Source organism: Podarcis liolepis (assembly GCF_965112155.1).
Source record: "Podarcis liolepis genome assembly, chromosome: 5".
NCBI classification, from domain to species: Eukaryota; Metazoa; Chordata; class Lepidosauria; order Squamata; family Lacertidae; genus Podarcis; species Podarcis liolepis.
Genome location: NC_139556.1, coordinates 59,726,358 through 59,752,632, shown reverse-complemented (window position 1 = coordinate 59,752,632; position 26,275 = coordinate 59,726,358). Strand labels below are relative to the sequence as shown.

Sequence of the window (26,275 nt, the reverse complement as noted above, 5' to 3'; positions counted from 1 at the left end):
CTTCTCTTTCATCCCAGGAGCTCAAGGCTCCTAGGTCATCATGCCCCAACCAGCTACCCCCAATTTTAGCCTCCACAACCAGGTTGGTCTGAGAGAAAGTCAGTTTCCTGGCTGAGAAAGAATTTGAACCTGAGCCTCCCCAGTCATAGGCACTCTACTTCCCCACACTGGTCAGACTGACACCCTAAATTTAAAGCGCTATGGTATCAATTTAAACAGCCATGGCTTTCCTCAAGTATTCTGGGAACTGCAGCTCGTTAAGGATGCTAAGGGTTCGTTAAGTTGTTAGGAGATCCCTGCTGCCCACACAGAGCTACAGTCCCCTGAGTGATTTAATATTCAATTCCTCTTCACAGGGAACTCTGGAAATTGTAGCTTTTTGGGCGGGGGGGGAATAGGGGCCCCCTAACAAACTCAGCACTGTAAACAAACTACAGCTCCCAGAATCCTTTGGGGGAAGCCGTGACTGTTTAAAGTGGTATCGTGGCACTTTATAAACATGCAGTGTGAATGTGACCATGGTTTGCACTGACATTTTTCTCAGAGCTCTGGCAACCTGCTCTCTCCTTCTGACATAAAATACTCCCATTTGCACAAGGGAAGAAGCGCACTTACCACAGGCCCACCAGCCCAACCTGCAGAGGAGCATTCATCCAAGGGTACCGCTGGAAGGAAACACAAGGCATTGGTTCGTGTTCAGTATCTACATCCGTTTCCAAAGCAGCCGTTGTTGCTTGTTGCCTACAGAGGTGCAGCCATTTACCCAGCAGGAGTACTCATACGTTTCTTGGGGAAAGCCCTATGTGGCACTCCAGATAGTGCTAAACTACAACACAATCTCAGCTAGCATGGTCAATGGTCAGGGATGATGGCAACATCTAGAGAGCCAAGGGTTAGCCACCCCTGCTTAAGAAGCTTTGAATATTTTTTTGTAATTGTCAACAATTGACCCTAGCATTTCCAAGATGGCAGTCAATACACCTTCTAAGAAATTAAACTCCCCTTCCTGACCAGCGTAAGAAGAGCCCTGCTGGATCAACCCAAAGGCCTATCTCATCTAGCACTCTGTTTCATGAGGGTTGAGAAGGAAGCTGAACACACATACACAAATGTGGCTCATATCAAGAAAGCAACCACATCCTTCTCAGCCTCTAGGAATGGAGGCCTGGGAGCTGAACTAAGATCCAAAAGGACCTACCTTCAAAAATGCTCTCTTCTCTAGTGCGTTCATGATCACAGGAGGGATGGCTATAAGGAAAATGAGGAAGGAGAATATTAAAGACACACCCAACCAGCCAAATGTCTCCTGCACATTTTGAATCGGGTTTAGGGTTGTTGTTGTTTTATTTCTCTAGGACTTCCTGGAATCCATTGAGGATACTCGGAAACTAACATCCCAATGCCAACAACTTAAACAGGATTTCTACCTTGGTCGAACCTTTCAGGAGATAATGACAAAATAGCACAGCATGTAGGCACCAAAAGCAGAACTAAAATTAATGGGATCTTCAAAATGCTTAATTTTGATCTCAAATGGGGGGCACAGGGCACAAAGGGTGCTCTTCACCCTCTGTGCTGTCTAGCCCCTGCATGCGCCGGATCTCTGCGGGGGAAGGGTGCCTGGTTCACGCCTCCCCAATTGTGCGCCTGGGACAATGGTCCCCCTGGCACCCCCCAGGCTACACCACTGTACTGCCCTCCATCAGCAGATCTCAGGGCCCTTTTAAATTAAAAGTGCCAAAGTTTTAACCTGGGCCCTGCTACATGCAAACATGTGCTCTGTCACTGAGCACATCAATGCACATCAAGCATCCAAATTAATTAATAGTTAAAAAGAAACACTCCTCAGTTTATAATATTTCATATTTGAATCTTACCAAAAAAATTGAGAGAAGCCAGCAAATCAAAATCATTCACATTTCCACCCATAAAAAACCGCATCATCCCTTATTGGCGAAGTTGGAACTTCATATATTTGCTTCTGCTCTAGCCAAGGGCCAATGCAGCAGCTACTTACCCATTGCAGGTGCAGCCATGCCAATTCGAGACACCACCACTTGTGCAATGGCTTGCTGAGCGGCTGCCTTTGACTCACCCAACCGATTTCCATTCTCGTCTGTAATGGGGATACCAAGCTTTAGCTCCCTGTAAAAATGGTTAAGGGGAAAAAAAATAATACAACCCTTTATTGTCATTTTCAGCCTCTCCTTTCTCTTGCTGCCAGAAATGCAGCAATTCTTCTGAGTCCTAGTTGCCTGTGCTTCCTGTCTTTCTAGACCGGGAACACAAGTATTAAACTAGGCATCAACTCCAAAATTCCACCCACCAGCCAGCACAGGACCACGTCTGTCCTGCTGGATCCCCAAAGAAGGATAGTCTGGAACAATGTGGTATAGGACCATGGAACGATGTGGAGTAGCTCCACCACATTATTCCACCTGACCACTCCCCATGAACCAAAACCACATAAACAGCACAACAGCAGACACTGTTCAGACATGAGGACAAGGCACATCAGGAGATTGACCCGTGGCTCCACTCTTCATTACACTTTTTCTCTACTCTTCATTATGTTGCCTCCTCTCCAACATCTTCCACCAACTTCAAAACCCTAGTTCTCTACCCTGGCTCTGGCACATGATGCAGCAATCTTCATAAAGCTAAGCAGGTCTCGGTCCGGTCAGTGCCTGGATGGGAGACCTTTGTATATCGCCTTGAATTACCAAGTAGGAAAAGATGGGATACAAAGAAATTAAAGGAACTATATTCTCAACTACAGTAACAAACTTATCACAGAAATGTAGACGTTGCTTTCTAAATAGCTAGAAAGCTTCTCTCTTCATTCTGGGGGTGGTGGTTCCCCTTACGCAATCTGGTATTACTTTTTACTATGTTCCAAGTCCCCCCCTTCATAGATCTATAATGGCAAAGCCCTCTGCTATGCTGTTAGCCTGGTGCCAGTTATTGTGGATTCTGCATATTATCATAGCTGTGAACACCTCATACTTTCAAAGTCAAAAGACTGAGAAAAGATGCCCAGGGGTGCAGCAATTTAGAATATGCTACTAGCAAGAAATGGCCAAGACCTGGACTTTGGTTTCCCCTTTCCAGGAGGGTGGGCTATGTTTCAGTGTCAGAGGACATGCTTTGCTGGGGCAAAAGGTTGCTGGTGTCTCCAGGAAGGGATAGGAAGCTCCCCTGCTTCAAACCCAGGAGAGACCCTGCCAGTCAGTGTAGACAATACTGTGCTATATTGACTCAGTGCAAGGCATCCTCCTAAGTTCCTAGCCTCTCCTCATCACACAGCCCTATCTTACCTCTGCCTCATTAATGGTATGTTGATACAGTTAGCCGCTGCCACAGCTGCAAAAGGCACATAGCGTCCAATGATGGGTGGAAGGTGCTACCGAGGTGGAAGAGTTGAAAGGGAAAGAGAAAGAGAGAGGAGACATGTGTTACAGTTTGAATTAACAGCAGGATGAATTGGCCCAGGGAAAGTGTACCCAGCTGCCCACCCCCCTTGCACAGGTCTGACCAATGCACAAGAGAAAACAGGAAGAGGAACCAAAGATTTGCAGAAGTACACACACACACACACACACACACACACACACACACCATGGGAAGAAAACCTTTCCAAACATCTCAGTGAGTGCTGAGCATGCTCAGTGGCCAGGGAATGCTGATAAGCAAATAAGGAAAGAGAGTCACTTGTCCTATGCAAGATCTTGTTTGTAACACCGAAGTGTGACACTTTAATCTCAAAGAACAGGCATATCCTTCTTGCTGTGCCAGGGCAGACACAGCCGGCGGGTCCCTTACCTTGGTGAGGGACTTGAGGCCCAGTGCTGTGACCACAGCTCCCGTAGTAGCACTGACGTAGGCAGTGCCCAGCTGGCTGTGAAGGAAGCAGACAACCAGGTGAGGCTAAGATACTCTCAACTTCCTCCTGTCTAGTCCCAGCCCTAATGCTTCCCCTGGGAAAGGTATTCAATGGGTGGGACATGCAGGAACATTCCTATTTCCCACTATTAAAAATCCCCACCAAGACTAAGCAGTCACACATCTTCACCACCTTTCCTAGCACTGCCAGTGTTCCTTCTTGCCTCATTCCCTACCCGTTTCTGCACAGGAGGTCTCCACCATGGTCTACCTTGCTTTTGACTTCAAGCTTTCCCTCCATGACTCCTGGAAAGCCCAGCCCCTGCAATCCTCTCCTCTTGACCCCACAAATGGGGCTACCACTGCTTCCTAGGCACACCACTTTGAAGAAATAGCTCCCATGGGTTTTCCTGGGATTTGCAATGGGAAAAGGCTAAGAGTGAATTCATTCTCCCAGTGTGGATCCCCACCCACCAAAAAATGGCACCCATTCACGCACAAGAGGGAGGTACCAGCAGACTTGGGGGAGTCTCAAGTTTCGCAGAAGTTCGAAAGAAAACTTAAGGGAAACTATGAACCGAAGGGAAGGAGCCCAAACACAGCCCAGTGAGGACTGAGCATGCTGGCTAGCAATAGAATGCTGACTGTTGTAGGGGGGCAGAGAAACAGGTGGGAAGGAGGATGAAATGGAGTATCCTGAAAATTGGCTGGCACCCTGAATATGATTACTCAACAGTGCAATGTTTTGTCATGGCTTCCACTTGAAATGTAATTAGGAAGGAGCTCCTGAACAAATGTGGAATAATCCGAGTCCACACCTATAGCCATCTGGGATGAGGGAGCAGAATTTTTGGGGCCTGATGATCTGCTTCCTTGGCAGGTATGGGTCCTGAAAAGCTACCCTGTAGAGGCAGCTCCTACAGTGGTATCAGGCAATCCCATGGCAAATTTCCCACAAATATGTCTGCATTCGTTTCCAGGGCTCTTGGGCAGTACTCAGTGTCTTCTTACCTGACGGTTATGGGAGCATCTCCACTCCGGTTAGTGTAGTTGACAATGGCGTTGAATGACTGGTTCACCCATTGCCAGAACAGAACGGCAGGGGTTGTTCTGCAAGGAAAGAGAAAAGTCAGGGCTCCCATAAACATGACAAAAACCAGGATGTTAGGCTAATTCTCAAAGAAGTAGCGAACGAGCTCTATGTACTGATTTGGTGTGTGCTTCTCATAGCCCCTCCTCCATACATACACACAAAAGCACTCAATGAGGTACGCATGCAGTTTCAATGCCACTGTTCCACCACATACACAGCACTTCCTTTCTCCTTCAGATTTAGGGCCAAACTACATCCAACACAGAAAATCCATGAACAGATCTCTTTTTCATTTCATTAAAACTAGCTTTTTTATTTCATTAACTAGCTGATCTTAGGGTGCAATTTGGGTGAGGTAGGGTTGCTATACGTCCAGACATAGCCAGGATATTGCAGTCTGTCTAGGCAGAAATTGCTAAAATGTCTGAGAAAATCCAGATGTATGGCAACCCTTGTTGGCAGTGTCGATTTTCCTTAAAAAATAGAAAGCTCAACAACCTTTTTGTCCGGATTTTCACTTTTTGAAATATGGCATCCCTAGGTAAGGTCCATGGCATGGGGGAAAGTGGGGTTAATTCTTGCCCCCAGCCACAATGTTAGATTGCTCCCTCTTCCTGCCCCAAAGCTGGCATTTCCCTCAGAGGTACTTGCCCATATAGTATTTGTCTTTTTTCCCTGCAGCTAAGAGCAACTTGAGCACTGAGGCAGGGGAGAGAGGGGAACAGTGTTAAACTCCTATCACAGCAGACTGCTTCAAATTAGCCCTCTAAATTGCTGCATTACATCAAATGTAAGGCTGTTGTCACGCTGCAGTTCACGTGGCCACCAATAGGACCTTAGAAGTTGTGCACGTACCTGTAGAAAGTGAGCATGCAGCCAGTGATGGTCATGTTCATGGGCACCTGGGCCGACATTCGCCCAATCAGGATCATCTTCTCGCCAGTGTCCGGGTGGAAAGCCGAGTCGTAGATGTATTTTGCCCGCCATAGTTGGTCCTCAGTCAATCCTGGCGACACCTTCCCTTTCCTGAAACAATCAAGAAAAGGAAAGAAGATTGGAGGCAGTTTAGGGAAATGAGAAGATTTGCTGTGGAGGTTGCTGGGGCAGGAAGTATCAACGCACTGTACTAGGAAGAGGCGGGGTCAGTTTGGGAGGTAAGAATAGCTGTATTAGCAATGACCAGAGGTACCCCTCAACACTCCTCTCTATTCATGTACACTGTGAAATGCAAGGAGACCCTTCAAATGGACCAGTTGCCCTGTGGATAGTCTTGGATGGGTTCCTTTGAATGTTCTGATTAATTCAAAATATTGGGTTTGGAATAGGATGTGTAGACAGGGAAATGGTTTGGGACTATGCTCTGTCATCAATGGCCAGTAGTCACTGGAGGAGACATTAATACTAATGAGGAAATCGTTAATACTAATATGTTTGTTTGCTAATGGGAACATAAAAGACTGCATTTATGATATATTTATGTCTTCGTTGCACCTATAAATTGATTTGTTTGCTTTTCTTGTGAGCCACTTGGAGCATCCTTTGGGAAAGTGGCCTGTAAATAAACTTATTCTCTAAGCTTCATCTTTCCATTCCTTCTAAAAGTGCATCCCTCTTCCTAGGAGTTCGTTCTCCCTGCTTTTGCTTTCCCAGAGCCACTCTATTGAAAGTCAACAAGCCACTCCAGAGTGCTAAGAAGAATCTACGAATTCCAGGAATTAGAGGACAGCTAACACCAAGTGCTTTAAAAGCCTCTAGATAGCACAACATCAGGATTCCCCACAACCTCACCCCCTCACTCCTGGCACTGCCTTCCTTGTCATTCTCTAAAGACCAAAGCAATCCCCAGACTAACAAGAGAACCTGTAATCCTCAATCACCCTCCGGGCCTCTTCCAGAGTTTTGCTAGAGAGCAGAAGGTTGCGAGGATCTGTCACCGTGAAGAAGTGTTTTGCTCTCCCTGTGAAGCTGCTCTGGTCCCATCGTGGCTCCTTGGTGTCGATGCGCAAGGACAGTTCCCCAGACATCTTCTGCAAGGACACAAAGGAGGGAGAGCAAACTCAACTCATGTCACAGTGAGGCTAAGCAGAAGGGTTGGGTCCACATTGCCAGTGGTAGGTGGGGCCGGAGGCAAAAGCAGTCAGAGCAATGGATGTGACTCTTTATCTTTATACAGCAGGCTAAATTCCATCCATGCCAAAGTCAGAGGCATACAAATGTCTCTCTCCATTCTCCATTCAGGGAAGCGAGTGGCTGCAAATGGGAGGAAGGGACAGGAAGAATTCCTCCCATGAACTTGATTAAGTTATCTTATCTTAGGGCCCAAGCTTATGTGCTGAAAGTTTGTTTTTCAAAGACCATTAGAACTCGCGCACAATGCTCTCCAACAAAGCAGGAACAAGCAAAACTGGGGAAGTTATCAGATATGTACAAGGTCACTTTCGTACCACCTGAAAGCACGACTTTCGCTTTTACTCGCATACAAGGATGATGTGATCTTCTCACATCTCCACCATTCCCCAAGTTGCTGATATGCTGGTGCTTTGCTCCTGAGTTCCTCCTTACATACATAGGGGATCCTGCCTGTTAAGCGCAAGAGGGTTCTTTGCATCCCATTAGAGAGATTCCTAGCCCTTGAGCCTTCTACGCAGCAGAATATGTGCCTAAGCAAAATTAAGCCAGTACAATAAAAACAGGTAAATCAATACACATGTTAAGTTGCTTATTTTCTAGCACTTGAAGCTGAGCTTATAGAGGTTACATCAACACTAAGGCTCACATCAAGATTCACGTCTGGAAATGTTGGTTGCCCTTTAAATCCCATTTGTCATGCCCCTACTGTTACCCAGGCAATGATTAAAATAACAAACATCATACTCCTTGCGTCAAAGAAAAATGTCAGCCTCCAATATTCACAAATTCTCTCTGGAAGGAATAATCCTTTTGGATGGAAACCCTGTGAGGCACAACAGCAATATTCAAAAATAAAAAATAAAAAGCCGATAAAGACTTTATCTGCAGTATTATTAGAACAAATACTCTGAAGCTTTCCTGCAGAGACTGCATTCAAAGAACATGCAGAGATACAGATTGAACCTAATAAAATTTCAGGGATTTGAATTCTATTCTCATTAGTGGGTGAAAATGGCATGAACAAGGAAATTAGTCAATTTCATCTGGAGACCAGCAAGGTATCAAGAGGTCACCTCCCCTTTCCTTTTTAACCTGAAAAGCTTCACAAGCATTTTTTATTTCTGTACTTGCTGCTGGTCTACCAAGAGGCCAAAGAGCTGCAGAAGGCAGTTCTATGTTAAAATGCAGCAAATTACTTTAATTTCCAAGAAGCAAACCACACCACTGGGTTCTCCCTCAGACCTTCTGTCAATTTAGCTTGTACTAACAGTGGATGATCAACACAATTTCTGGGTTAGGAGGAATAGTCAAGTCTGAACTCCTCGACTTGAGTAGTTACTTAAGACTGTATCCACATTAATACTATGAGTGTGTCTATACTTGGTGTGTCTATAAGGTTATTCAGTAGCATTCAGTAAGCATTCAGTTTGGCACTATAGCACACAGCCAAGAGTACACGAAGTATATGCCAGCACTTTTTCCCTAGAACCCAGGATATGGCCTGAAGACACATGAGGCCACTGCCTTGCGGCAGCTAAACAAGAACAGATCTTGTCAGTGCCTGGATGTTTGACCACCAGGAACCACATGTAGACCACATGGAACCAAGGTGAGCTATATACAGCATGGGCCAGTGAAGCGGCATGGGGAAGCTTTGTGTGGCACATGACAGCAGAGTCAATCTGATGCTCCTGCAGCCATGCGCCAAGTCGTTTCCTGAAGAGTGCTCACCAGCCACTACTGACTATAGATGTAAGAAAATTAATAAATAAAAGAAATAGGACATGGCCAGGTTAAAAATGGGAGGAGATGCCACAACCAGCAATGGTCCTACAATGGTCTGCTGAAATCACAGCATGCCTTATGGATCAGTTTGTCCTGGCATGGGTATAGTAGGCGACAAGCCAGCCATGCAAAAAGTAAGGATTTCTACACACACATCGCTCCATCCATGCAGAACTTGGCCAGTCATCTGTCAGGGATTCTTTAGTTAAGATTCCTGCACTGGGGGGGGGGGGGGTTTGGACCCCCTTGGGGTCCCTTCCAACTCTACAATTCTATGGTCCTAAGTGATGACCCATTTGCTTATATGAAGTTGTGATGTTTCAAACTAGATAGAAGCCTCTGAAGTAAAGCTGGTGTTTTAAAAATAAAATATATTATCTGGCCAGAAAAAAAGCCCTGTAAGAGAAGAGGTGCATGTCTGAGCAAATGGGAGACCCCAAAATAAAGAAAACCGGGAAGTCTTCAGTCTCTCTCTCTGCAGTCCTCTTGGGAGCCAGTGTGGTATAGTGGTTAGAATGCCCAACTGGGACCTGGGAAACCAGAGTTTAAATCCCCATTGGTCCATGAAACTCACCGGGTGGCCTTGGGCCATTCATTTCCTCTCCGCCTAACCTAAATCACAGGGAGGTTGAGGGGACTAAATGAGAGGAGGGAGAACCTTGAGCTCCTTGGAGAAAAAGGTGGGCTATTAAATGCGAGAAAATGAAACAAAAAGTGGGCCATCCAACAGGAGGCATGTGAAGAAGCTCACGGATGAAAGAAGCCCCACAGACCTTCCTGGGTGCTGAGATTGGCAGGCGGAGGGGGGCGCTCTCTTGGTACTTCCTCCACCCTCAGAGTCTGGGGTGCTGGTGCCCCAAGAGAGGCCATTCTCCATGGCAGCCCCTAAGCTGTGGAGCCCCCTTCCCACAGAGATGCATCCAGTACCTTCATCATACAGATGCCACAGGATGCTTGCCTCTGACTTTGACACCTGGGGCATCTAATTTCAGGGCTCACCTTATTTTCCCGGTTGTTAGTTGTTCTCAATTGTGCTTTAATGTTGTTACCCACCCTGGGACCTTGAGGCCAAGGGAGAGAGAGAGAGAGAGAGAGAGAGAGAGAGAGAGAGAGACTCCCGTCTTTCAAGGCTATCCCGCCACAGAACCCGGGGAGTTGAAGGTGGATTGGAGAGGGCTGCTCTGCGTATCCCGCTATGTGCCGCTACCTGTCGCTCGCATCCTCTGCCTGCCGCCCTCCCAGCCAACTCCCCAGATCCCGGCGTGATGCTCAGCAGCCCCCTGGGCACGCGGTGCGCGCAGGGAGTCACCCGCCGGCGCGTGCATGAGCTCGTGACGCGGATGGGCCCCCACCCAAAACCCCGGAGTGACTCATAAAAACGGATGGAGGAGGAGGAGGAAGGGAAAGGGCGCGCGGAGTGGGCGGCATGGGGTGGGGAGGAGAGAGAGAGAGATGGGAACGAGTGATGAGTAATCCGCCGCAGGCTGTGGAGGGAGAAAGGGAGAGGCTGCATAGCGAGGGAGAAGGCGAGGGAGATCCTGGCGCCGGGAGCCCCGAGGCAGAGCGGAGGATGGAGCCGGGAGGCGTCCCCGCCCCGCGAGGGGAGGGCCGGGCTGGGTCGCGATTCCTGCGAGAGGAAACTCACTTGTTCCTCCGAGCGGCGGCAGTGGCGGTGGCGGCTGCAACGCTGTCGCCCGGCGGCTGTGACACGGCGGCGCTGGGCTGCTTCCCGAGGCCAGCCCCTTCCTTGGCTTGTCACGGCGCCCGAGCGTCGCGGCCCCCCTGGTGAGGCGAGAGCCAATGAGCGGCGAGGGAGAGCCGGCCAAGAGGCAGGGCTACGGCCTAGCCAGTTCCTCGGAGCCTGCCGGGAAGCGGAGCCGAGCGGGCGGGAGGCTGGCCGGGGTGGGGCTGCCTGGAAGGGGCGGAGGGGAGAGGCTTGTCCCTGGCAGCCCTCGCGGGGATCGGATTAGGAGGCGGCGGCAGCGCCAGCTGCTCTGGCTGCCGGCCTTTTCCCTGCCTATCTCCTCGCCCGGCAGGCAAGGTGGGCGCCTCCCCTTCAGAGCGCGCTACGTGCCGCTTGACACAGGCTTTAGCGGTCAGATCCTGCCCCGCTTACTGGCAATCGGCCGGAGCTGTCCACGTTTTAAGCATGAAACCTGTAGCAGGACCCAGGTGCAGCCTGGGGCCTGCTTCTCCAGTAGCCCGTCTCCGGCCCTGGAATGGGCGAGATGCTAGGGGAAAGTGCCCTTGAACATGTGCAGAGTGTTTCCTTCCTTCGCTGCTCTTTAAAACAGGCAATTGTACGACCCACCCCCCGCAGCAGAATTTGATTGGAAGGGGCGGCGGAGTGGGGGGGGATCAGGGGGGCAGCTTTGTTTCTTAACAGCTTGCTCAGAGTAAGCTGGCAGTCAGGATACAGGTGACCTGTAACAGGACCCGCGAGAGGAGGTAGCTGAGTCTCTAGAGTCCATGGATAAAATATATTATTGCATGTGCAGTGGAATGGAATGGCCTCGCATGAGAAGCATAAATTAGGGCAGATGAAGCGGAAGCATTGATGCTTTGGACTACAACTCCTATCAGCCCCAGCCAGGATGGCCAAGGAGACATTCTTATAAAGAGTCGGATATGGCATAGGGTCCCATCTGAGATCAGATGTCCGGAATGGGCTGCTGTTTACTGAATTTGCAACAAATGCCAGAACATTTCTTAGATGCTGTGTGACAAACGTGTATGAATTCATGACATCTCAATGTGAAAATATCTTTGGCTGAATTAATCACAATATCATGGTAGAAATGCTTACTACTTGTAGTACCCTTTACTTTAGTGGTCATCTATGAATTGTTACATTGCTGTGCATGGATAGCTTTTTCAGCTGAAATAGACCAAAAACAATGTGATTTATTGCTTTGTTGGTATTTATGTTCTAGTGTGATTTAGGATATAATCATGAAACGTATTGATGACCATGAGATCTTTTTGGAAATATTATTTTAAATAAAAATAAAATGATTTAAAACATGTATGTCTACTATCTGGATACATTTCAAAAGGAAACATTCCAATGTTTCTTTAGTGGGATATAACCACCTCATGGAAATTGCTTACTTGTTTGTTCTGCTCACAACAGTTAATGTAAAAGAAATGTACTTGTTTTCCCATCCATTGCTAGATGGTATACATTATTAAAGCCCCAGCCCTTTCTATTCAAATCCCATTAGCTTACAAAGAGACATTTAAACACCAGGCGAGGATGGGGGCAGGGAGTGAAGGAGAAAGGATATGGAAATCCTGATCTCCCTGCCCCGGATTATGCTGGTTGGGGTGGTCCCAAGTTGCCCCCTGGGGCCATCGTTCCTGGTATATTAATACCTTCGCCTTGCTGGTTCCTTGAGATAAATCCCAAATCTGTGGTAGGCATGCGAGAGAACTGGACTCTCAGCAGCATGACACGACCAGGTGAGTAGGATCTTGCAAGGGAAAGGGCCTAGAGCAGAATAAGGTGTGCTTTGGAATCTAGATCTTATAATGAGCATGTATACAAGGATTCCACTGTTCCAAGGGGAAGGGCTCCATCCCTAAGAATTCTGGAGGGAGTGCTTGGGGTATCATTTTTCCATTTCAAAAATTGGTGGATTCCATGCTCACGTGCAAAGACTCATGATATTGCCTTCTTTTTTTACCCCCCAGGAAAGTCTGTTTAGTAATTTCAACTATCTCTGGAGGGTGAGTGACAACTAATGTTCTTGTTGATGCAGGATCACCCCATTATTTCAGCTGCAAAATGTGGTGTTAGGGTTCCCACTATCCAAGAAAAAGAGTCCCGTGCATCAACCTAGCTATTAGTAGGAGGCACATTGCTTCCAAGAAAAGCACCTGTGTTGCAGGACACAATATCAATCTTCTGACTCCTCTGATCCAGCCCGTCTTAGCAAGCCTCACATTCCTCACTTTGTGTTTTTGGCCCAAAGCTTGATTTTGCAATTGCGTTACAGTATATGAAGGGCTGTACACTAGGCAGATGGGGTTCATGGAAAACCTAACAAGAGAAGAGTTTATTGATTAGCACCCCCTAAGTCTGACCCCAGCAATCTAAAATTCAAATCCATGCCCTCCAAAAACATTTCCTGTTGTGTCCATATATCTCTCATACATCTTGCAGAGAATACAAGTGTAACTATGGGTAGACATTGGAAGGGGATGGTTATAGGTTTGGGGTTTGATTTCATTAGGTATGTATCAGGAAAATTTTGATGTCTGATGTTTTACAATTTTTTATATATGCTGTAAGCCGCTCAGAGTGGCTGGGGAAACCCAGCCAGATGGGTGGGGTATAAATAATAAAATTAGTAGTAGTAGTAGTAGTAGTAAGTAGTAGTGTAGTATAGTATATGACTGCAGAGGAGGGTGGAGGCGGATGATTTAGGCTGCAATCCTAACGGCACAACCTGGGATCACATCCCACTTAATTCAGTAGGATTTAGTTCTGAATAAACATGGTTAGGAAGCATTGCATTGTTACCCATTTGTGGAAGACAGATTCCCTGGCACTGAGCACCAGGCCAGATGAGCTTTTTGTTCCTGGGATTTTCCTCTTCGTGACAGAAGCTGTGGGCTAGTCACGCAGCTAGGTCACATTCTCCTGGTGACATGGATGTATACAATTTGTGATGACTTGTTTTTATAGTGCAAAGGTGTTAAATTGCCCAGAGCTTTTCCACACTACAGCTGCAGCTGAATCAAATGCAGAATAAGGAACCAACTCTAACATCCTAACATTCTCCTTTGGAAGTCATGCAGCCTGGCAGTGGACCACCATGGGATAAACCATGGGTAGGCAAACTAAGGCCCGGGGGCCGGATCCAGCCCAATCACCTTCTAAACCCAGCCCGCGGACGGTCCGGGAATCAGCGTGTTTTTACATGAGTAGAATGTGTCCTTTTATTCAAAATACACCTCTGGGTTATTTGTGGGGCCTGCCTGGTATTTTTACAGGAGTAGAATGTGTGCTTTTATTTAAAATGCATCTCTGGGTTATTTGTGGGGCATAGGAATTCGTTCATTTTTTCCTCCAAAATATAGTCTGGCCCCCCACAAGGTCTGAGGGACAGTGGACCGCCCCCCTGCTGAAAAAGTTTGCTGACCCCTGGGATAAACTGTTGAAAAGCACTGCCAGTTCAAAATTTTGGACTCATTTGGACTCATACACTGGGCAGGCTGAAGGGAATGCATGTACTATTACAGCCCTAGTACTGAGCTGTGTGCATGTCTCTGTGTTATAAGATCCACATGGTTATATAGCATGGCGCATAGGATGTGTGTTCCTGACCTTTCTCTCTCGAGTCTATTTCTGTCTACAGTTATGTTCCCTGTAATGCTGAGCTATACCTTGCTGCACTGCAGATACCCAGCAAAAAGACCCTGCTTAGCCATGGCATCTACTATGCTCTCCAGTTCCCTGCTTTCCCTCCTCTATTTGGTGCTTCTGACATTTGTGGGCAGTGCAGTGCTCCTTGCTGAGATGCACCAGCACAGCTCACAGAGCCGCAACGTCCATGCTTTCCTGGAGGCCCTCATGATCTCTTCCTGCATCTGGATGCTCTGGTTTGGCTGCCACTCTTCCCGCAACAAGCAGCTGAAAAGGCACCAGGATCACCAGGCAGGAGCAAGCTGGCTAAAAGGTAGAGATGTTAACACAGATAGGATCCTTTGCAAAATGCCCGTGCCCAAGCAAATTGTGCAATCCTTCAAACAACGAAGACCATCACTAGCAATGAAACCTCCTTGCCCTTCCAAAGTTTTGGCATTTCTACTAAAAGGGGACTCAGGCAAGTGCACTAGAGGAGCTGTGATACACAAGACACCATTACAGTTGAATCCTGCAGAGAAAATGTGGTTCTTGGATCTGCTGGTGTCTGACAGATCCAAGCCAACCAGAAGATATTTCAGAATTTCAGCCCACTCTGCTATTAGCCTGACTTGCACTTCATTTCATTTCAGAGAAACAGAGAGCCTATTGTTATATCCAGTGCTTTTTTTTCTGGACAACGCAGGGGTACGCATACCCCTAAACATTTCATGAATCTCTGACTTTGTCCATTTACTGTATTTTCTCCGATTTGAACTACAAAATGGTGGTTTTCATGAGTCAAAATGAGAGTACCCCTAAACACTTTTTTAGAAAAAAAAGCACTGGTTATATCAGCCAATTTGTTCTCACAAACAACCTCTCGCATCAGCGGCCTACCCCTATTAGCATTGCAGTGATTGGCAAGGGTGGGGACTTCCATGAAACCACAGATTTCTCAGTCTTGTTTCACAATTCCCCTTCCCATGCAGCTCATGTTGTTGTTTTTTAATCTGTAGTCTTATGGGTCAGTGGAGAAAGGCACTGGGGACTCACTTTGGAATTGACAGGGTGGAACTGTCAGGATGCATATGCTTTCCTTCATCAGCAGGAAGCCTGTTCCCCTTGCTCTCTCTGGTCCCACGGTCTTGGCACTTAATATGAATGGACCTCCTGCCCCCTTCTGCTTCCTGAATAAATTATCAGAGTGCCTGCTTTCTGTGCCGCATTTGTGGTGACCGTGCTGTCTTGTCATGGCAGGCGGTCTCTCTCTCTTTGCGCTGGCCACCTTGGTTCTGGACTGCCTCTCCTTGGGGTACAGCTATGAGCTGCAACACTGCGCCTCCATGCTCATCACCACCTTCCCTGTCGTGCAGGCTGTTTTTACCATCATCCAGGTGAGGTCAAATGTGGTCAGATATTTGGTGGGGATGCCACAGCACAGGCAAGCTCAGCCTTAGAGGAGTTAGCTATTCTCCTTCCTTTTCTGTCACACATCTAGGATCCCAGCCCCTTCGGCTTCTCTCCACTGTGTTCTTTCTCCTTGCAAAACCTTCACTACTGTTAAAGAGGCAGTGCATAAGGCAAAATTTCAGAGTACTGGAGGAACAGTTTGTGCCAGGCTTCCTGAACCTAGTGGGCTTTCAGCAACCATAGTCAAGCTAAAGGTAAAGGAACCCCTGATCATTAGGTCCAGTCATGGCCGACTCTGGGGTTGTGGTGCTCATCTCGCTTTATTGGCCGAGGGAGCCGGCAAACAGCTTCCGGGTCATGTGACCAGCATGACTAAGCCACTTCTGGCGAACCAGAGCAGCACACGGAAATTCCATTTACCTTCCCGTCGGAGCGGTACCTATTTATCTACTTGCACTTTGACGTGCTTCTGAACTGCTAGGTGGGCAGGAGCAGGGACTGAGCAATGGGAGCTCACCCCGTCACGGGGATTCGAAACGCCAACCTTCTGATCAGCAAGTCCTAGGCTCTGTGCTTTAACCCACATGGACTACAACTTCCATCCTCCCTGGCCATTGACCTTCCTGGTTGGGGCTAATGGGAGTTGGGAGTCCAATAAACGCAGAGAGCACCAGGTTGGGGAAGACTGGTTTATACGATTAGTGGCAAATGGTGATGTGATCTTCTGTCTCTTTCCCCTCCCTGGCACCTTCTTTCCCTTCTTTTCAGGTCTCAGTGCTGTTGTTTAATGCTAAAGTTTGCATCCAGGAACACCAGCATCTAAACAGGTAGGTGTATTCTCTTGAGCTATGTAAAATCAGCAACCCAAACAGCTACCAGGCATACACACTGGTCCAAGGTTTGAACTTCAAAGGAGTACAGTCTTTTCTAACCTATGGGATTCTTTATTATTTCATCCATCTTTCTTCAAAGGTGGGATAAAAATGCAATAAATGAAAGCATCCAATCATCACAAAGACTGCTGTTTGTACTGCAGAACTTTCCTCCTCTTCACCCCCACACTGTGCCCTTTCCCTAAATGTGCTCCAAAGGGATGAAGGAAAGTCCAGAACATATTTAAGGGGTGCGCAGGCAGGGAAGGAAAGTCCTGTTGCACAAACAGTAATCATTGCACTGCTAGGGCACGCACTTAGCACTGCACTGGATGCAATTAGAATCACAGAGAATCAGAGACATAGAGTTGGAAGGGACCATGAGGGTCATCTAGTCTAACCCCCTGCAATGCCCGCAGCTGTCCCTGAGAGGGCTTGAACCGCTCGCCTTCCAATTAACAAGCAGATGTGCTGACCCATTGCACCACAGGAGGGTTTGCATTGGGTAGCTGTAATATGAAAATTCTGCCTCTGGCAAGGATGAGGACGCCTGGAAGAATCTGAATGTTGCAGATGAGGCAACCGTGCAGGGAAAAGCGAGTCAGGTTTTTGGCAGCCTCGTAAGAATGCCAGTGCATGAAATGGCTACAAAGATGCTAATCATGGCTGGGAGGAATGTTTGGATTGGGGCCAGGGAGCCTCTATCTACCTTTGAACCAAATTGAGTGGGGAAGGGTGAGGTGCAGAGATCTTTAATTTATTCCCTTCCTCCTTTCTCCCTGTGACTTCTAGGTTTGGGCTGATGCACACTCTGGCCACCAACGTGCTCCTGTGGATGAGTGTGGTGCTGGATGAGTCCATGAAGCAGCTGGAAGAATTTTATGATGCTCACAAGGGAGAGACTTCACAGGCCCCCCATGGTACAAACCGTCCTTCTCATCTGGGGAGGGAGCTCTCAGAGAGAGGTCTACAAATGGCTTGGCTTGATCAGTGACAAACTTAGGAACTAAGTCTTTCAAAGTGACCAAAGGCATGGTTCCAATCCAAGGGTAGGGCTGCCATATTTCAAACAGGGAAAATCCGGACAGCAAAGTTGTAAAGCTGCTGACATAGGCTGCCATACATCTGGATTTTCCTGGACATTTGGCCTATTTCCACCCAGACTCTGCTGAGGAATGTGGTATTCTGGATATGTCCAGGAAATTCTGGACGTATGGCAACCCTGTCCAAGGGACTTCTGTTTACTTGCTATCTTACTATACTTATATGGTAGCCCAGTAATGTATGTTCTCTGAGCATTCACATCCGTTCTCTAGCCTTTTGGTATAAAGTTGTCATGATTGGATGAAGAAAGCAGAAAATTATTATTATTATTATTATTATTATTATTATTATTATTATTATTATTATTATTATTATTATTTTATTTATACCCCGCCCTCCCCGGTCAGGACCGGGCTCAGGGCGGCTACCATCAAAGTATGTTACATTAAAAACATAAATCAAACAATCAATTAAAATGCAGCTTAAAATCAAATTTGGAGCAGAATAAAATCAGATGGCAACCCACAGATTATAATTTTAGGGGATGGGAACATTGAGTGCTCACCAGGCCCAACTGTTTGTGCTGGTCTTATATGAGCCGGTGGAAAAGAGCTGTGTGAGGTTTCTCAACTACACACAGGGCACAGCCACACCAAAAAGTGCTCTTAATACCATTTTAACAGTCAGGCTTCCCCCAAAGAATCCTGGGAACTGTAGTACTGACCTCACCAAGCTACAATTCCCAGCACCCTTAACAAACTACAGTTCCTAGGATTCTCCATGAGTGTTAAAGTGGTGTAAGAATGCTTTAAATATTTGCTGTGGGTGTGACCAAAGTGGACAGAATTGTCCTCTTTTCCAGTTCAAAGTTGCTGTTGTTCCTCTGCTAAACATATATCCATTTTCTAGCACAAGCGTCCTATTCTTCCTACAGGTGGTTCCCACACCAACAGCTGCATCTGTACCACCAGCCTTTGCCACATCTTTTCAGAAGGGGCCGCCTACCTGCATCCCTTCAACATTGAGTTCAGTCTCTTCTCTTCTACAATGCTGTACATCATCTGGAAGAACACAGGGCGGCAAAGCCCCAGCCAAAAGCCCCAGCTCACTCACAAGGCACACTTCCATCTCAGTGGGGCTTTTGTGGGGCTAGTGCTGGGGGCCTTGGCCATTTCAGCAACATTTGGGGTGATGATCTCCTTTGGAGTGCTTGCCAAGTCTCCCCACACCATTCCTGAAGCCCTACGGACATACTACATCTTCAACTCTATGCTCTTGTCAGCCATGTTCCTGGCAACTTTGATTGGCATTGCCACCTATAGAATGAAGAAAAAATCTGCAGCTCTCCCTTCTGACAAGAGCGTAGTAAGAAACTTAGATGTCACCTTGCTTCTGGGCAGCTCCTGTGGTCCCCTCATGGTATCCATCTTCTCTTTGGTTGCCATCTTATTTCTTCATACCAATGGTGGCCTCCACCTCTTAGACTTCTGCTTCTCCCTCTGCAAGACCATCCAGATATTGGGACAGAATCTCTTCATTACTGAAGCTTTGTACTCAAGCCTCCCTCAAGAGCCAGATGGCCAAGACAACAGCAATTCTGCTGCTGCCAGCTGGATCTTTTCCATTTCCAGAGGTCCTGCAGAACAGGATGGCAATAGAGCTTACGCCAAAACCCATACACTGACCAACATCATGGCCAGTTTGGAAAATCAACTGCCCATGCACTTGTCAGATCATGGTGATGACCCATCCCTCTTCCAGATTTCACACATTCAGAGAGAACCTAAAAAACAAAGTATCAGAAGGAAGGTCCTACAAAACATCTCAATTCTCCTCATCTTCTACAACATATCGGTAAGTTGGGTTTGGTTTAAGACAGTTCTAAAGGTTGCACCAAAATTGCAGTGGGTGGGGGATTTTGTAGAAAGGGCGTCTAGGGAGACCCTATGCAACCAGGAACCAGGCTGCCCATGGCATAATTGAGGCAGTAGTCTCTGTTGGCTTAGTTTTGATAATATGATCAATCTATGTCAGCATGCCAAGTAAGTCTTAGCCCAGGCCTAGTGAAGACTTGTGGTTTGTATTCACTAGGCCCAGGCCAAGCTATATACCAGAAAGTGCAACAGATACCAGTCACGAAATGGCTATCTTGAGGTTGTGGTGCAACACAACATGGCTGCCATGGGGAACGTGGCATGACACAAAATGGCTGCCACATCTAAAACAGCAGAAAGAGGGACACAACTGCAAAATGGTAAGGACATGTCCACAACTACCAGCCACTTCAAGAATGGGAAACAGGTTCTTACAGGATTGGACACTGTCCTACACCCAGGTGTGGCTGGCAAAGTTGCTTTTTATCAGGCAACATTGTGCTCACTTACCAAGAGCAGTTGATTTCTGAACAGAGAACTGCAAGGAGCATTTTTCTATGAGGTAGCTGATGTAGCTGCCTTTTTATCATCCATCCCAGGACTCTCCCAGAGAGAAGCTCTTTGCACCTCTCCTGTGTTCAGAATAGATGAGAGGATGGGTGTCCAATTCAAGACCTTTTGTGGGCATCACAATAGGTACTGACGGGAACACTGGTGCCCACAAGCACCATGTTGGTGAACCCTGTTATACACCAACATAGAATGACACCATTTCCTAAAATGTTAAAAAAAAAATTATTATTGATTAAAACTATCATCAACACATCAGTTACAGTACATAAAGAAATTACAAACATGTCATAAATATTTAATGACAAGGTATAAAAAGATATTAAAAGTTAATTCACCCTTAATTCAATAGTGTAGTCTTTAAACAAGAAGCAGCATTAGAAACCTACTTTACACCATGAAATTCCAAGTTAAATACTGCAGAGCAAAAGAAAGTGAGTACCTCTTATAGCAGCCTGTTTCACTTTCGAAAATGTTCCAAACAATATCCAGTCTTCTTTGAACTTACTGTATTTGCCTTAGCTCTTCTAGGCTGATATGAAGGCTTTTTACTCATCATTGCCAAATTTCAGTTTGCTCTACCAAATTCCTTATTGAAGAACGCCACGCCCCCCCAGTATGTTACATGCACTAATCTTGCCATAATGTTGCTGATTTTGTTAGAGCTCCAAGCATGCCAAATCTGAAATGGAAAACACAGGAGATTGTCTAATAATATTTGTAGTAACTACTGTAACTTTGCAAAATCAGTTCTTGAATGTGTTCCAAGTGAGAGAATCTATGTGACCCGTAGAGGGCAGTAGTGGATTAGAACCAAGATCAACAAAAAGTCTTATGGCACCTTCAAGATGTGGACCAGAGACCATTTCATCAGAGGCGTCTAATGAAGTGGACTCTTCTTCATAAAGGTTCTGCCATAATAAAACTTGTTTGTCTTTAAGGTGCCACAATACTATTTGATGGTTGGAGTAGCAGGAAGCTAACATAGGTACTTATAAAATGGTTATTTGGCTTGTAACGTTAGTCACCTAACAACCTGCATTTGGTACTTTGCAACACCAAGTCAAGCTTTGCTATCACAAATCCTTTCCTCCTGATTCCAAAAATGTACATATTTGTTAGTTTCTCCTTTATGCAAATCCCTCACCTCTTTTTTATTGCAAACAGTATCAAGGAAACAGCACAACAGCGACATAAATGAGGATTCCTATGCAGCCTATAGCTCCAATGTAGGTACACTGGTACCTCTGGATGCGAACAGGATCCGTTCCGGAGCCCCGTTCACATCCAGATGTGAACGCAACCCGCATATCTAAAAACATAATGCATCATCATTGTTTAAAATGTCATGCTTACAGAAATTTTCAAAGACCTGAGTTACGTAACTGAAGCATTCTGGCACTGCATGGAAAGCATATCTTCTTGCCAAAGAAAGTTGGCTGAAGTGGAACAACATCCCCATCTATAGAATGGCCGATCTAAATGTTCAGGAGGCACACAAATGCTACAACTTTCCTGGGACTGTACCAATTTGGAATCCAGGCAGTGGAACTGAACTTTATCCCTGTCTTCAAAATTTAATTCCACTCCCCTCCTGCCACCACAAAGAAATCTGGTGTTTTAGAAAGAAAGGCTCTAACCAAGCTTTACTCATGACCTGCTGCTTGTTTATGTTCACGCAAAGGGAAGGGGAGATATAGCTGTGTGACGCACCTCTCACATTCTGACCTACAACAGTCATGGAGCACTGCCCCATGTTCTTTCTCTGAACATGTAGATTGGCTCAAAGAGCACCTTCTAATCTGGCACATGAAAACTTCTGATTGTTGTTCATGTGCTTGAGAAAGCAGAACAGGGGACAGTGGAAAAACGTGTATATCCTAGACAACATAGCTTTTCCATGTGCTCTATAGGCACGTCAAATGCTAAATAAGTATGGGAGACATTTCAGGAAGGATGGGGAAGTGGTGGCCCGCCAGATGCTGGAGGGGGCTGATGGGAGTTGTAGTTCAACAATAACAACAGGATATGGAGGGCCACACGCTCCCCATCCCTGCCTTGAAAGGATGCGGCTGCCCCAAGATAATGGCTACTTGTGCCAACAGTTTGAAGTTGGTTTTATTCCTTTCCCTGTTTCCTTTGTTTGACTAGGTGTGGATTCTATATGCCTATGGGACCCGCCCGCACCTGGTGAGCCAGATTGAGCAGTCTTTCTATGGCTTCACACTCTGGGCCATCGTGGTCAAGATCTCCCTGCCACTGGGCATCTTTTACCGCATGCACTCCGTGGCTAGCCTCTTTGAAGTTTACTGCAAGACCTGCAAAACACCACCAGCCTTAGGACCACCAATGCACCCTGACATCATGAAGAGAGCAGCATAAGTGCCCCCACACATGAGGGAAGCTAAAAGGAGCTGCCCTTTATACAAGAGAGGGTTGCAAAGCTATCTACCTATTGCACCAACCAGAATTTCAAGCAAATCACACATTCCTCAGACTATCCCCCTCTCTTAAGTCCAAGGAGCATCTGAATGATCAACTTGAGAAAGCCCACTCTATCAGAGACAGGCAACTAGCAAGTTTGGTACATGAACTAATCTCCCTGGCAGGTTTTATTTCAGGGGGTTAGCAGACTAACTAAACTAGTATGATGTCCTTCTCCCCTATTTAACTCTATTTTATTTTTAATGTTTTGATTTTTAGTTGTTTTAGCAAAAGCAAATACATTTCCTTTCATGTAGAGTTTTAATTGCAGTTTACTTTTACGCAGACTTTATTTGTATTCTATTTTGTTCTCTGTTGATATAGACTAATTCAATAAAACTCTATGCTACTCTGGTTGGGATTTACCTCTGTTCAGTCTTGCCTGCGCACCAGGAACTGCTTTAGTCCAGTGCAATCACTAGTGCAAAAGACAACAAGGCTCCTGCCTCTTTCAATATAGCAGGGTAGAAGAGAGTATTTCAGCAGGTGCAGGTGGCCTAACTATTAAAGGTGACTACTAAGGACCCGCTTTCTTTTGCATTTGGCCACCCTATTAGGACTAGATGTTAATGGCTATAATAAATGTGTATATTTTAGATAATTTTGCCCAGCAAATGTACTAATGCAAAATGGGAATCTCTTCTTCAAATGTGAAGTTAATTTACCAGGTGTACAGACTTTCCTCTACACCTTACTAAAATATAGATATGTCTCCTTTTATTATCATAAATGTACAAGACACATAAGCAGGACACAAAGTCCAACAAAAGCATCAAAACATAGACAATAATCTCAATGGGGTATTTTGATATCTAAAAAATTGCTTCCAGTAATTAACACACGTAAGCCATTTTAAATTGGGGGGATGCATGCCTCTTCAGCAATCACATGCCGTTACCTGTTCCCTTTGACTGCAGAACAAATGGATAGTCCTAATAATGTTCTCTGTTGGAGCTGCTTCCATTCTTCTCTGCTTGTTACAAGTCCAGAAACACACCTGCTGAGTTTCCCCCCTTCCCTCCACAAGAGATACAACGAGGAAGTGCTGCGAATAACTGACAGCTCTTCTGACCTATGAGAGGTCTTGTTCCTGGTTTGACCAGCCAATCCATGCGAGGGAGGTGAGAGGTACCTGTAGCAGCCACCAGGTTTGCAGGCTCAACTGTGTGTCTGTCCCAGGTGAGGAAGTTTGCAGAGCAACATGGAAACAGGTGAGGGGGGCATGGGAGGGGTATGTTAATCAGGGGTTATTTACATTTCTGAGCGGGTCATCCTTCCCTTTTCGTCTCTCTACTGTCTGTAGATTATTTTGTGCTAGGTCAGAGAGAGTTGCCAAGTTGAACAAGGGCGTTAGGCATGAGAAGGTTTACCTGCAGGTAGCAGGATGCAATTTAATGCAGGTGCTTTCGGGAGACCTGTCCAAGGTGCTGAAACATCCCGCTCCACTCACACTCGAGCAGAAGCGACGGTTGTTGAGAAGTTGCCTACTAGTGGCCTTGTATCAGAATTGGGGCGTGCCCCATATCTTGTCCTCTCCCACAAGGGTTTCTGCGGTCCCCGCCCCCGTGCTGTATCTCTAATGGAAGAGATGACATCACTTATTTATTAAGGTCAGGTCACTCCGCACGCAGGCTTCATTCCAGCTAATGTGCAGGCAAGGAGACGGCGGCAGGGGGGGAGACTGGGGCTTGCGTATCAGTGATGCAGAGTAAGCTGGAAAATCCCCCTCTCTTCCCCTGAGTGATTACATAGCAAAAGCAGAGAGATCTCCATCTTCCCGGACTGAACAGCCCTGTAGAGGAACAAATGCCCAAGCTTGGGACATAGTCTCTTTTAAGGCTTCTTATTGAGAATGTTACAATGAGCAAAAGCTTTGGCTGTTGCATACTGCTTTATACTGGGTGGAATGCAAAGCTTCCAGGATATTCAGCAGAGAGCATTAAGAGATCAAAGCAGAATCCCTGCAGCATCTCGAGTTATTTACAAGCAAAGCTCTAAAAAGTATTAGTTTTTTGGACAATCCATTAAAAGTTTTTGAATTATTTTTTTAAAAAAAATAGAAAATTTTTCTTTTCTTATCTATACAGCAAGCAGAAAGCATTTCAGCTTGGCACTGGCTACTGTAAACTAGTGTACCCACTTCAAGTCGCCCTAGTGTAATTCTTAAGCAGTAAATGCCTTGAGAAATATAAGCATATCAAGGTAGGGTTACTTCTGGTCTCAGCTGAACAAGTGCATATCCAGTCACTCTGTGCAAACCAGGAAGATTTGGTTGGGATAGCTCAGTCAGTAGAGCACATGAGGCTCTGAATCTCAGGGTCGTGGGTTTGAGCCCCACGTTGGGTGAAAGATTCTTGCATTGCAAGGGGTGGGTTAGATGACCCTCATGGTCAGCTTCCAACTCTAGAATGATATGATTCTATAAAATTGCCAAGCCATAAACCTGGAGATACATCACTGAAATCAACAGATGGTTTTAGACTCAAAGTGCTAAAATAGAATCACACTGTGACACTGGAAGGAAAAGAATCTGATCCATTTTCTTTTCAGCTTTAATTTTTCTACACTTAGCTAGGTCAGCCATAGTCAAACAATATTATTCCTGCTCTTTATTCTACATAAATTCCATGGAACACAATAGTCCCACTACACTGAAAATGTTTCAAACAACATTTGCAATGTGCTTATGTCTTACTGTAAAAATGTCTTCATCCACCATATTGCTTAGATAATAAATATGAAGTGCCTTCATGTCTGAAACTGTTGAATTAGCATAAGACACCCCCCACACACAAACACACCTAACTTCAAAGAGTGGGTGCAGTGAGCATTGTGTGAAAGTTAGTAATATTTTTGTTAAAATTCTGCCAGCCACAAATTTCATTTTCTCAACCTTGTGAGTGCAAAAAATATTGTTATGACTGTCCTCAAAGTTCAGGTCCTAGAGGGACTGACTGAGGGTACGCTCCCTCGTCAAGGAGACTTCTGGAGTGGCCTAAAACATGTTCTTGTTGCACCACAAACTCAAAAGAAATTCATGCAGCCATCCTAAACTTATTTACATAGAAATAAGTCCTATTAAATTCAATGGGAATTGCTTCCAGTTAAATGTGCATAGGACTTAAATTTGACTAAAGGCTTTAGGGTAAAAAAATGATAGTATTATTATTATTATTATTATTATTACTACTACTACTACTACCACTACTACTATTATTACAGCATACCTGTCTGGAAGGCAGAGAAGGAGCATGAATCTGAACCCATGAGAGGCAAGATGTTTTCACTGGATCCTGCATTTTAAACATAGGTGAATTTTCCTAAGGACAATCCTCAGTGGTAACATCACCATCGACAACAACAAAATGAGTCTACGAGAGGTAATACTATGATTGATGGGAACATGTCCAGCAACGGTTTCCGCTGGTGGGAAGCAACCTAAGGGGCCAAAATGTAACAAACTCACCCAACTTTCCTGAAGGAATCAGGCCCAAGCGCAGTGTGCTTCTCCAACCCACCAAGGGACACCATCCAACAGTGGGAGTCCTTCTGTGCGTAACCAGCACCCTGTCCTGCCATGGCATACACTCCTGATTCATTCCAGAGTGAAATCATTTACCCGACTCACTCCCGGGGCTCCAGCAGTGACATCAGCACTGCCAATCGCCTCCTTCTGAGCAGGCAGAACCGGCTCCTGAATGGAAACCTTCGGGACTACCGCACCTCGTCCCCCATGGGAAGAGTTATCCTCATCAATACACCCCTTGAAGGTACCGTT

General features: G+C 46.0%; 3 protein-coding genes across 6 annotated transcripts in view; 2 read left to right on the top strand and 1 right to left on the bottom strand.

Annotated features, from left to right (window-relative positions):
• Window positions 1-26,275, bottom strand: part of SFXN3 (sideroflexin 3) — a gene marked incomplete at its 3' end in the record, with an annotated part of 174,596 nt that overhangs the window by 5,267 nt on the left and 143,054 nt on the right. Inside the window, exons 1-9 of one of the 3 annotated variants that reach the window (XM_083505155.1) lie at window positions 10,536-10,855; window positions 6,836-7,002; window positions 5,831-6,001; window positions 4,894-4,992; window positions 3,823-3,898; window positions 3,318-3,403; window positions 2,018-2,145; window positions 1,199-1,248; window positions 616-665 (exon numbers count right to left, since the gene is read on the bottom strand). In XM_083505155.1, coding sequence (XP_083361281.1) covers window positions 616-665; window positions 1,199-1,248; window positions 2,018-2,145; window positions 3,318-3,403; window positions 3,823-3,898; window positions 4,894-4,992; window positions 5,831-6,001; window positions 6,836-6,999 — 824 coding nt within the window. In that variant the 5' untranslated portion in view covers window positions 7,000-7,002; window positions 10,536-10,855. The other 2 variants (XM_083505153.1, XM_083505154.1) reach the window with 2 other exon arrangements.
• Window positions 12,308-22,801, top strand: LOC310707775 (proton channel OTOP1-like). Of its 2 annotated transcripts, XM_083505152.1 has the most exons (8): window positions 12,308-12,352; window positions 12,584-12,619; window positions 14,297-14,574; window positions 15,501-15,637; window positions 16,422-16,480; window positions 17,318-17,445; window positions 18,504-19,423; window positions 22,165-22,801. In XM_083505152.1, the coding sequence occupies exons 3-8, from the start codon at window positions 14,325-14,327 to the stop codon at window positions 22,393-22,395; spliced, it is 1,725 nt and encodes a 574-aa protein (XP_083361278.1). In that variant the 5' UTR covers window positions 12,308-12,352; window positions 12,584-12,619; window positions 14,297-14,324; the 3' UTR covers window positions 22,396-22,801. The 2 variants fall into 2 exon arrangements, with proteins under 2 accessions (XP_083361278.1, XP_083361277.1); XM_083505151.1 differs by lacking the exons at window positions 12,308-12,352; window positions 12,584-12,619 and having other exon boundaries at window positions 14,261-14,574.
• The window catches only part of PDZD7 (PDZ domain containing 7), a 31,842-nt gene continuing 29,157 nt past the window's right edge, over window positions 23,591-26,275 (top strand). The window contains exons 1-2 of the mRNA XM_083505135.1: window positions 23,591-23,708; window positions 25,720-26,267. Coding sequence (XP_083361261.1) covers window positions 26,075-26,267 — 193 coding nt within the window. The 5' untranslated portion in view covers window positions 23,591-23,708; window positions 25,720-26,074. The remainder of the gene's footprint in view (window positions 23,709-25,719; window positions 26,268-26,275) is intronic.

What these genes read in the sequence shown, in the direction of transcription:
- LOC310707775 (XM_083505151.1), top strand. Translation starts at nt 14,268, where the DNA reads ATGCTGAGCTATACCTTGCTGCACTGCAGATACCCAGCAAAAAGACCC. An exon ending in CTGTTTTTACCATCATCCAG is followed by an intron (nt 15,638 to 16,421) that starts GTGAGGTCAAAT and finishes CCTTCTTTTCAG; the next exon opens with GTCTCAGTGCTGTTGTTTAA. An exon ending in TCATCTTCTACAACATATCG is followed by an intron (nt 19,424 to 22,164) that starts GTAAGTTGGGTT and finishes TTGTTTGACTAG; the next exon opens with GTGTGGATTCTATATGCCTA.